The sequence below is a fragment of the Clupea harengus genome, chromosome 13 (genome assembly GCF_900700415.2).
Source record: "Clupea harengus chromosome 13, Ch_v2.0.2, whole genome shotgun sequence".
Lineage (NCBI taxonomy): Eukaryota > Metazoa > Chordata > Actinopteri > Clupeiformes > Clupeidae > Clupea > Clupea harengus.
The window spans coordinates 7578442-7590941 of record NC_045164.1 but is presented as its reverse complement, the minus strand read 5'-3'; the positions used below and the strand labels follow the sequence as shown (position 1 = coordinate 7590941).

Sequence of the window (12500 nt, the reverse complement as noted above, 5' to 3'; positions counted from 1 at the left end):
CAGCTGACTCCGTGTAATGGCATGCATAGGGGTGACCACACACACTAAAGAAGGCTATCAGCAATAGTAATCCACACGGAGGGTACAAACGCATACCTTCTCAGACACACACACACACACACACACACACACACACTCCACTCTTTTTATCTCTCTCTCCCACTCTCTCTCTCTCTCACACACACACACACACAAAGAGAGAGACAGGCACACAAACTGGATGCCTGCCAGAGGTCATCTTTCTCAGGGGGTTGGGATGTAATGAGACGAAAGACTGAAAGAAGTGATTACAGACAGCAGGGTAGGTAATGGGGGGAGAACAACATATAGCGATCATGAAATAGACCATTCAACAACAACAAACCTCCTGATCTGGGAGTAGGGCCACTGTATGGGCCATGTGGAATTAATCAGTCACACACACACACACACACACACACACACACACACACACACACACACACACACACACACACACACACACACACACAGACACACACACCACACTCACACGCACACACACACACACACACACACACACACACACACACACACACACACACACACACACACACACACACACACACACACACACACACACACACACACACACAATTACCCTCCCCTGAGTGTGTGAGCCAGATTGTTAGCAGCAATGTGGCAGGATTAGTCACATGGGATCAGGTTACAGATGGATGGAGCTGGTCATTCATTGACTGCAGGCCATGACAGACAAACACACACACACACACACACACACACACACACATTATATTAACACCCACACTCATATACATATATTCATGCTCACACTCGGACATTCAAGGTGAGAACACACACTCACACACACACACACACACACACACACACACACACACACACACAACACACACACACACATACACATTCACGCTAACCCCAGGATGTTCTCTCTGCTGCTTGCTCCATCACACCTGCCGTGTGTGTTTGAAGCCGGGCTAAAGGCTGTCGGAAGGGTACCTATGATCTTTCACACACATGCTGTGTGTCCAGTCTGTGTGTGTGTGTGTGTGTGTGTGTGTGTGTGGGTGGTGTGTGTGTGTGTGTGTGTGTGTGTGTGTGTGTGTGTGTGTGTGTGTGTGTGTATGTGTGTGTGTGTGTGTCTCTATCTGGCTGTCTGGCTGTGCCTTGCAGTGACCTAATATACTGTAACATCACTGACTTGAGTGAGATGCTGTAATGACACAGTGAGAGAAGACTGAGATGACTATGCATTATTGAGTGAGATGAAAAAAATGTCAGTCAGCATTAATTAATATTTACTTCATTACATTATTTACCCAAAGTTTTTCAGCGTTGTGACATTCAATCTGGTAAAATACATATAACCCAAATATAAATATGCAATAGTGAGATAATGTATGACCCTTACCGCATAAACCCACAACCATATGTAAATGATGATAATGATAAATAATCAATAAATAGTCTGTTAACACAAAAAAAGGGAAAAAGTCTGTTATGGCAGAAATATCTATGAAGACAAACAATCTGTTCTCCAATCAACTGGACACATAAGGTTGATCTGTTTGTTTAGACTAATTCAATATGAGGTATGTAATGCAGGGCGAGTGAAATCATCAGCCCCCGATGAAAGTCCACTTCCAGAGGGATGTAGATCCATCCTTTGATGGAAAAGTAGCGTGGTGCCCCGTGGAGGTATCCTTTATCCTTCATCCTCCATCATCCCTCCTTCATCCTCCATCATCCCCTGTGCTCCTGCACCCCTCTGCCCCTGGACGACTGTAATCTGTATTAGAACTATAATAAAAATAACTAAAGCTCTCCTCACCCCTTCCGTTGTACCTGCTTTTTAGGAACCAGAACTGAGGAGAGTTCTCTGGAAGTCTCTTATCTAGTTCCATGCGGGACATCTTGGACATACAGTGCATACGGTTTTGGTGTGATGGTGTGTAGAATAGTCAAACCATACATGAGTTAATTATTTCACACTTTGTTTTTCTTTCACTAGATAGAAATGAAACATGTGTGTGTGAGTGTGTGTGTGTGTGTGTGTGTGTGTGTGTGTGTGTGTGTGTGTGTGTGTGTGTGTGTGTGTAAGTGTACTTCATTACTTCATGGTTATTTCTTTCTTTGTAAAGAGCAATCCACTCCCTGGCCGCCCTGGTCTAAGCGCTTTAATGTAGAGAACAGAAGAGCGTGGAACATAAGAGCCATCAGTGCGCTTGGCGTCGCTTGAAGGACACCACAGAGACATTCCACAGAGAATCTGAGGTGTGAATGTTCCATTTTTGTGGGAAAAAAAGCGTGTGAAAAAAATCTGTACCAATGCGGCTGTTCACAGATTGTGTCGTCTCGCACATTATTTCTTCCAAGCAGTTGTGTGTGTGTGTGTGTGTTGTGTGTGTGTGTGTGTGTGTGTGTGTGTGTGTGTGTGTGTGTGTGGTGTGTGAAAAAGAGAGTGTAATAGATAGAAAGAGATAGAGCGAGAGAATATGATGGTGATATGAAGGGGTGGGTGAAGTGATGAAATGCTTAAGAAGAGAGACAAACACAGGCCCTGATTGAGAGCAGAGGATGAAGAAGCCTCCTGTAAGAGATGAAGATAAAGAGAGATAGAGGAGATGGAGAGAGGAGAGGGAGATAATGCAAGAGAAAGAAAGACAGATGGATAGATTGAGAGATAAAGACAGAGGGATTGGCATGGCTTCAGTTGAGGTCAGCCACTACCCTGTGGAAGCAGGTTATGTAGTCATTTGGCCTCAGATGGCTTTAGAGTCTTTTGGGGTTTTTGCGTGTCTGTGTGTGTATGTATGTATGTATGTTTGTGTGTATAGATACGAATCTGTGTTTCTTTGTGTAAGTGCTTTTATCTTTAAATCTATAAACATATTTTTGTATTGGTTTTCATGCTTGTTTGCTAGCGTGCAAGTGTGTGTGTGTGTGTGTGTGTGTGTGTGTGTGTGTGTGTGTGTGTGTGTGTGTGTGTGTGTGTGTGTGTGTGTGTGTGAATCTGAGCTGGGCTATGAGCTCTAATGCTTAGTATTACATAAGCTCAAATGGAGGCATACATTAATGTCCCCTCACATCTCCTCTTTCTGCTTCTAAACACACACGTACACAGAAACATATTCTCTCTGTCTTTCTCTCTTCATTTCTCTCTCTCTCGTGCTTGCTCTCTCACACAGAAACACACACACACACACACACACACACACACACACACACACACACAGGTACTCAGGCTCATAATCCATTAGCTTGTACCAGTGCAAAGCATTTTACAAATCATTAGATATTACATCAGTTTTGTTTATTACATCAGTGGGTTTTTTATGTATTATGGTCTGTTTCTCGCTGTGTGTGTGTGTGTGTGTGTATGTGTGTGTGTGTGTGTCTGTGTGTGTGTGTGTGTGTGTGTGTGTGTGTGTGTGTGTGTGTGTGTGTGTGTGTGTGTGTGTGTGTGTGACAGATGTTCATTTTTGATGAAAACAAATTCCTACTGTAGGACTAGGGTTACCTAGGTTTGTACTACTTGTATGACTTCTCAGAACTTTCCCTGATCCTGTACGTATAATCCTTATTTATCTGTGTGCGTGTATGTGTGTGTGTGTGTGTCTGTGTGTGTGTGTCTGTGTGTTTGTGTGTGTGTCCATAGTCGTGGGTGACTCAGAGAATGAGTGTATGACAAATACTGTGTCCATGAAGGTTTCTATCTAACTGTGAAATGTCACTAAAATGCCAGTCAGTGCCAACCACCTCTCCGCTTTCACTGAAGTATCTTCAGAGCTGTCTTTGATCCAATAGCACACAATGAATTGGCCAATCAGGGTGTGACACACGTCATGACCTTTGGCGTAGAATTCTGGGTCAGTGGCTTGGTCTCGATGGCCTCCGCAATTCCATAATAACGATGGAAGGAAGGGGTGGGATGGAAAGTACACATTATTGGAAGAGTCAAGAGTACAGTGTGTGTGTGTGTGTGTGTGTTTGTTGTGTTATCATGTTTATCTGCCTGTGTGTGTGTGTGAGTGTGTGTGACAGAGAGAAAGAGGGAGAGAGAGAGAGAGAGAAAGAGAGAGGGGGAAAGAGTAGAACCTTGGCTCTGTATCTCTGTGTATGTCTAGCCTTGACATCTTTTTTTTTCTTTTTTGGGCTGAGGGTCACTGCAGGCCCTCAACGGGGTTATCAGAAATAACCACAATGATGTTATTAATAGCTGTGTGAGTGTGACAGGTGGCTTGTCAAGTGAGTGTGAGCGTGAGTGTGTGTGTGTGTGTGTGTGTGTGTGTGTGTGTGTGTGTGTATGTGTGTGAGCGTGAGTGTGTGTGTGTGTGTGTGTGTGTGTGTGTGTGTGTGTGTATGTGTGTGTGAGCGTGTGTGTGTGAGTGTGTGTGTGTGTGTGTGTGTGTTTGTGCGTGTGTGAGTGTGTGAGTGTGTGTGTGTGTGTGTGTGTGTCACCACAATGTGTGTTGGTGTCTGCCGTACGTGTCCCTTCTTCTCGTTTCTCCTTCTCCTTTCTCTCATTCTCTCTCTCTCTCTCCTGGGAGCAGAGGAGATAATTAAGACAGGCTTGAGCGGTGTAATCTAAAGTCAGACTCCACTGATGGGAATACTCCACATTGATCACTTCTTCTTGACATTCTTTAAGGCCATGAGGAGTGTGTGCGACTGTGCACTTGTCACATAGCCGTGATAAGAACCTGTGTGTACGTGCTTGTGTTGTAGTTTTTGAATGTGTTCATGCATACATGTCTACGTGAATGTGTGTGTGTGTGTGTGTGTGTGTGTGTGTGTGTGTGTGTGTGTGTGTATGTGTGTGTGTGTGTGTGTGTGTGTTTGTGTGTGTATGTGTGTGTATGTGTGTGAGCCAGAGAGAAAAAGAGGGATAGAGACAGAGAAAGAGAGAGAGAGAGAGAGAGAGAGAGGGAGAGAGAAAGAGAGGGATAGAGACAGAGAAAGAGTGAGAGAGGGAGAGAGAGGGAGAGAGAGAGAGAGAGAGAGAGAGAGAGAGAGAGAGGGATAGAGAGAGAGGGTGAGGCCTGACCTCTGTGTTTCAGGATGGGAATTGCTCTCTGTTTTGGGCTTTGCATTAGCACCATCTAGTGGCAAAATACTGCTGTTTTAGAAATGGCTGCGGGTCACCTTAAACACAAATGTTGATCTGTATCTGTATATCTCATGTGTATCTAAAATATGTGTCTCTGTGTCTGTGTGTGTGTGTCTCAGCTGCAACAGGGCCCGAAAATGAGGAGCGTGTGTTCCGAGAGCGGATGCGCCCGCGGAAACGGCAGGGGGCCGTCCGAAGGAGGGTCCATCAAGTTAATGGACACAAGTTCATGGCCACCTACCTGAGACAGCCCACCTACTGCTCTCACTGCAGGGACTTCATATGGTGAGTGTCGGTGTGTGTGTGTGTGTGTGTTTGTGTGTGTGTTTGTGCCTGTGTATGTGTGAGACAGAGAAAGAGAGCGAGAGAGAGAGAGAGAGAGAGAGAGAGCTAGCCTACCTACTGCTCTCACTGCATGGACTACTGCGGATTTTGTGTGTGTGTTTGTGGGTATGCCTGTGTGGAACTGGGGCCTCACAGCTGTATGTGTGTGTCCTCAATGCTATTTAGGGTGTTACTGGCGCACTACCAAATCCCATGTGTGTGAGAATGAGAATGTCTTTGCATGAAGGAATGAAGAAGAAGGTGCTGCCTCTCACATGTAGCTCCAATGTGAGGGGTGACATGGTAGAAAGTTCTAGAATATGGATTGACGGGGCTGTGTGTGTGTGCGCGTGTGGTGGGCAGGGGTTGGTATGGTCTCAGAGAATGTCACAACCTCCAAAAGGGTTATCAAAGTCGAGAGGCCTTCTGTCATCTAGCAATGAGACGTGAACTCTGCGTACAATCTCTCTCAGTGAGTGTGTCACATAAACACATTCACACTGATTCACTTATCAATTGATTCACCTGGACTGGAAAGCACTTTTAAATTTGCTATATAAATCAACATGACTTGACTTGACTTGACCTGATGAGGTTTCATGCAAACAGACATTTAGTATAACACTGAGGCTTAGGTTGCCTATGCTACACACAAACACACATACTATAGTTTATTCATTTTGGCCAGAACTGCGAACACACAAGTAGGCACGCACACACATTCTGGAACACACAGACATACACACACACACACACAAACCCTCACACTTACCTACACACAACACCTCACACTGTGCAAAGACTGAGGCTACGAACCATGCTGGGAGATGACTTTGAGTCTTCACATTGAAATTTCAGAACATTGATGATCATTTTCTTACGTACACAACACACACACACACACACACACACACACACACTCACATGCACGCACACACTCACCACTGCATGCATGCCCTTGTTTTGAACAAGTGTGAGACTTGCTCATTGGAGGTTCTGTGGTTGTCATAGCGACAGTGGGAAAAGCCCCAGGGCAGGGAGAGATGGGACCAACAATGCTGGTTTATTGAGTGTGTCACAGCCTATCCCCTACCCACTGTTTGGTTGATGGTGCACTCGCACACACACACACACACACACTCCTATACAGGCTAACCCAAACTTTATGGACAGAAAATGCATAAACCTATCCAGTCATACACAAACATACATACACACAGGTTGAGAAATGCGGCCATGCGGAGGCAAACACACACACACACACACACACACACACACACACCACACACACACACACTTATAGCCATGCGGAGGCACATACACACAGAACCTTTGTGGGATATTTTTGGAAGTGCACTCCTTGACAAAGCCATATGCTTAACATACGTAGCTTTAGCTGAAGGGAAGTACACAGAGGTGACTCTCAGATAGACACACTCAGAAACACATACACACACACACACACACACACACACACACACACACACACACACACACACACACACACACACACACACACACAGAGACTCAGTCACTTTTTCACACACCCCTACCCCTCTCCACATGCATGCGCACTCACACAAAAATCACACAGCATAAATTCATACCTCACATCACCCTCACACAAACAGATGTGTAAAGCCTCATGAGACCCCCCCCCCCTGCACACACACACACACACACACACACGAGAGAGAGAGAGAGAGAGAGAGAGAGAGTGGGAGAGAGAGAGACAGTGGGAGAGAGAGACTACTTTCTTAGTTGCACACACTTCACAGCCCACCAACATTCCTTCATCCAAACTCAGCACTGATGTGTTATCAGCCAAAGGCTCTGTCTCTCTGTCTTTGTAAGCCCCACTCTCTGAGGTATTAAGAGACTTGCCAGCAGCAGATGCTAGCTAGTTTGTGACTAAGAGATGGTCCCAAATGTGCTTGATTGCACGCTCACATAGATGTCTCACTCGAGTGTACTTAAAGATGGTCACGGCCTGGGTGTAGTGTCCTTATGCCTACAGTGAATGCTCTCTGCCAGGCACTAGAATAAAGACAGTACTCCGCAGAGCTCTATTGTCATTTTAGATCTTCCTTTTTTGGCTACACTGTTGTTGACAGTTGCAGATGCTTCTTAACTGTTATGTAAAAGCTGAAGTATCTGTGTGGTATAAATCTCTTTTTTATTATTTCTATATGTGCGAATATATGACATATGACATGACTCTTCTTAAATGTAATTATATATATACTTTTGTGGTTCTCTCAGAAAGTCTCATTAAGACAGTTATTATTGTTATGGATTTTTTCCAGATTTACTTATGCCACAGTAGTTAACATAGACAATCTTCAGTGAAATAAACTAAACAATGTTTTTAGATTATGTGTACTTGGTAGATAGTAGTGGTTGTATTTCATTCCACTGAATTCAGTACTGTTGAAAGATACTGCACAACATGTGATGTTGTTGTGGTAGCAGTTGTGCTTCATAGTCAGATGATGTTCTCTGTTTCAAAGAAAAGCTATGTTTGCTGTAATACTTTCTTTCCTCTGACAGGGGAGTTCTTGGAAAACAAGGTTACCAATGTCAAGGTAAAGTGGTCCAAAGTCATGTCACAAATGTTTTCATTTTCCATTTCATATTCAGTATGGCATATACAGACACAAGGCCCATTAGTTCTGTGTAGTGTGTATGCGCTAATGCAAGTACATGTTTAATATATGAAAGTGAGGGGTACAAATCCCTTCTGTCTCTCCCCCAGTGTGCACCTGTGTGGTCCACAAACGCTGCCATGAGCTGATCATCACGAAGTGTGCCGGGCTGAAGAAGCAGGAGGACACGGCAGAGGAGGTTGGAATCACAACAAATGCAATATGCGGACTCAACCCAACATAAAAACACTCACAAATACAATACCAACACAAACACAAACACAAAGACGGAAAGACAGCACAAACAACTTTCAACAACCTTTCCCACAATCAAACTCAGCACACTGACTAATAGATTAGGATCATTGATGAGCAAACCCTTCCATTGTGAACACTGTGTTACCAGACACTGCAGCTTCACATTGAGGTTACAGTACATTTAATATGTGTGTATTATTTATTATTTCTCCCTATTATTTCATCTGTATGTAATGCTTATACTATGCTACTGAGGAGGTTAGCATGAGATATTGAACATGTTTAGGGTGTGAGTCTGTGTGAGTGGGTTTTTTAAGCAGCTCTTTGTCTCCCCCTGCAGGTGGGATTACAGCGCTTCAGTGTGAACATGCCCCATAAATTCAGCATCCACAACTACAAAGTCCCCACCTTCTGCGACCACTGCGGCTCACTCCTCTGGGGTCTGCTCAGACAAGGGCTGCAGTGCAAAGGTGAGCTGTGCACTGGGAAATGTAGTCCCAAATGTGGTGCCATGCAAGACAGACAGACAGGCACATCTAAAACCATGCTCGCACACACACACATAAACATGCACGCACACATGCAAGCATAAGCTCACAACACACTCACACACAAACACACACACACATACACACACACACACGAGTGCACACATGAGTGTGTGTGTGTTTCACATTTATGTGTAGCCGGTGGCGAGATCAAGCAGCCCTTACTGAATTGCTTAATTAGGCAAGAAGATCGTGGCATTTCAATGATATAATTATGTAATGTCCTGAAAGTCATCTTCCCTTGCCCACTCCATCACTGTTCTCTCTCTCCCTCACTCATGCTCCCTCTGCCGTCTCTCTCTATCGTGCTCATGCATTAACCCCAGCCATCTCTTTCCTTCTCACGCTCGCTCTCGCTCTCTCTCTCGCTCCTCTTTCTCATTCTCCCTGTTTCACCCATTCTTCCTTCACTACATTCCCTTACTTTTGGTTTCTCCCTCTCTGTTTCTTTCTCATGCTCTCTCTCTCTCTCTCTCTCTCTCTCTCTCACTCTCTCTCTCTCTCACTCTCTCTCTCTCTCTCTCTCTCTCTCTCTCTCTTCTCTCATTCTTTTTAACTCTCACGCACAACCTCTCTGTCGAATGCCCTGGCATTCTCATTGTTTTAAACCTTTGTTTTGTGACAAAGTTCTGAGTAGAAGTCCACAGGGATGATTGGCCAGCTGTCACTCACCCCACTTCCTCATTCTAGAAGTTCTTCACCTGCTACATCACACACTGTGGTGTAGTCCAGCATCTCACCTCCTCCCCATTCTAGTAGCTATAAGCTTACACTCCATCCTACCCATGGGGGTGTCCAAGCATGTCTAGACCATGGCCAGTGACTAGACCAAAACATGGATTCCAGCTGGCCAAATCGATCCTCCAGTGTCAACTAGTGAACCAACGCTGAGGCCTCTCTGTGTGTGTGTCTGTCTCTGTTTCAGTTTGTAAGATGAATGTACACAGACGCTGTGAAAGTAACGTGGCCCCCAACTGTGGGGTGGATGCGCGGGGCATCGCTAAGGTGCTCGCAGACCTAGGGGTCACGCCAGACAAGATCTCCAGCACTGCACAGAGGAGGAAAAAGGTGAGGGACTCATCCTATGGTCTAAAGCGCTAGCTGCATCAGAACTGAAAATGCTCAGCTCTTGCTACCAGCTGAAGTCCAAACCTCTCTATTCCCTCTCAGTCACTATGACTCCACTGGTAGACCTGTCTCACTTGGTGATGAGTTGTCCCTCCCTGTAAAAAAGCTTGCACAGACATTTGTGCCCTTGGCGATCACCTAGAACAAGGCCCACCCTCTTGGCTGATCTTACCGCTAAAGCTCTCATAGCTAGCCCAGACCCCAAACTAGCCAATTCAACAGTAATACTATCCCTCTCACTGTTGTGTCAGGGCTCTATGATGATGATGATGATGATGATGATGATGATGAGGTGGTGATGATGTTAATACACTAATGGCAATCAAGATGATGATGATGATGATGAATGTTATATTTGTGACTGTGCCCTCACAGCTTCCACAGGGTCAGGAACCTCAGCCTATTCCCTGCACCCCACAGACAGAGGAGGACCGCTCCAAATCAGCCCCTACATCTCCATGTGACCAGGGTAAGATCATATGCACACACACATGCACACATCACATGCACACACCACACACAACACACACACACACACATATACACACACACACACACACACACACAACACGCACACGTCTACACACTCATGTGCATGCACACACATACACATACACAGACACACAAAAAAAAGAGCTCAAGCACCAACTCACTCCTTGCTCTCTCCTCAGACCTTAAAGACGTGGATAACATCAGGAAGGCCTTGTCCTTTGGGGAGGAGCATAAGTCTGGCTCCTCCTCTTCCTCTGCAGCGGGTGGAGCCTCGGAGGGCGGGGCCCCAGAGGGTCGAGAGAACGGGGAGATCAGGACACTCCCCAGTAAGAGGATGAACCTGGGGCACTTCAGCTTCATCAAGGTCCTGGGAAAGGGCAGCTTTGGCAAAGTGAGTGGGTCCTCACATACACCTCCATGTACACCTCCACACACACACACACACACACACACAGACACAAATTCACACACACACACACACACACACACACACACACTGAGGTGTTGTCTCTGGCGCCCCCTGTAGGTGATGTTAGCGGAACTGCGGGGCACTGACGAGGTGTATGCGGTAAAGGTCCTGAAGAAAGACGTGATCCTGCAGGACGACGACGTAGACTGCACCCTGACTGAGAAACGCATCCTTGCACTAGCCAGGAAACACCCCTACCTTACGCAACTCTTCTGCTGCTTCCAGACAAAAGTAAGACCAGTTTGTGTGTGTGTGTGTGTGTGTGTGTGTGTGTGTGTAAGAAGATGTTGCTATGTGAGATGTGGACTGTACCCTGGCATCCTCGCACCCTTCTCTACCGCTGCTTCTAGATTAAAGTATGAACAGTGTGTAGGTGTGTGTGATAGAGAGTGTATGTGTGAGCGGTGGACTACACTCTGACCGGGAAATGTATCCCCACACTGGTAATGAAAAACCCCTACCTTACACAATCCTTCTTCAGGTGTGTGATTCTGTGTTTGTGTGTGTGTGTGTATGTGTGTAAGAAGGTGTTGTTGAGTGGACTGTACCCTGCCCAAGAGTCGCATCCCAGTATTGGACATGAAACACCCCTATCTTACACAACTTCCAGATTAAAGTTGGAGCAGTGTGTGTGTGTGTGTGTGTGTGTGTGTGTGTGTGTGTGTGTGTGTGTGTGTGTGTGTGTCTGTGTGTGTCTGTGTGTGTCTGTGTACGTGTGTGAGAGGGAGACACAGAGAGAATCAGCAGCAGCAGCAAACAGCATTTTAACATTATGTTATTTACAAACCCAAGAACATGCCCTCTTTTAACTTGAATTGTAGAGATGGCCAAATGAGAAGGTCATGTATATGGTTGATGTTGCACTACGAATCCTGCAGTACTTGTGTATCAACACAAGAGGGCAGGAGAGGCTCATTCATGCAGAGAATGAGTTCAACTCTCCAACTTTCCTTTCAGCAATAAAAACTGTGACTCCTTATCTCTTTCAGATGTTTATTTTTCATTGCACAGTCACTGCATCAGAGCAGTTGATTACTAATAATGATTATGATTAATGTACTTTATTCTTTATTATATCTAATTCTAAAGTGACCACACAAAAATAATATGCATGTACAGTTTGTCCAATACTGTACAATTGGAACCACTTAACATCTTCAAGTCTACACAACTTTGACATCCCTTAATTAGTATGACATGTATCACTTCTAAGTTAGAGGCCGTGAGCAGCAGCTTGTTTTTCTTTAATAGAAAGATCTTGTGGTTTTGAAGACATTGATACAGTAGCTCTTGTACTTCACTTATAATTCAATTAAGCATGACCCTAGGGTAAGAACATCTTCAGTTCTACTCACACACTGGTAAGCATCATGTGAATCTCTCTCTCTCTCTCTCTCTCTCTCTCTCTCTCTTCTCTCTCTCTCTCTCTGTGTGTGTGTGTGTGTTTGTGTGTGTGTGTGTGTGTGTGTGTGAGTGTGAACATGATAGTGCTACATAAGCAAACACACTGGAGTGTCTGTATTTTC

General features: G+C 45.2%; 1 protein-coding gene across 1 annotated transcript in view; it reads left to right on the top strand.

The window, feature by feature from the left end:
- Positions 1-12500, top strand: part of prkceb (protein kinase C, epsilon b) — a 94421-nt gene that overhangs the window by 49713 nt on the left and 32208 nt on the right. The window contains exons 3-10 of the mRNA XM_031579584.2: positions 5230-5395; positions 7985-8019; positions 8190-8278; positions 8678-8807; positions 9811-9953; positions 10389-10482; positions 10685-10896; positions 11032-11205. Of these exons, the coding sequence (XP_031435444.1) occupies positions 5230-5395; positions 7985-8019; positions 8190-8278; positions 8678-8807; positions 9811-9953; positions 10389-10482; positions 10685-10896; positions 11032-11205 (1043 nt within the window). The remainder of the gene's footprint in view (positions 1-5229; positions 5396-7984; positions 8020-8189; positions 8279-8677; positions 8808-9810; positions 9954-10388; positions 10483-10684; positions 10897-11031; positions 11206-12500) is intronic.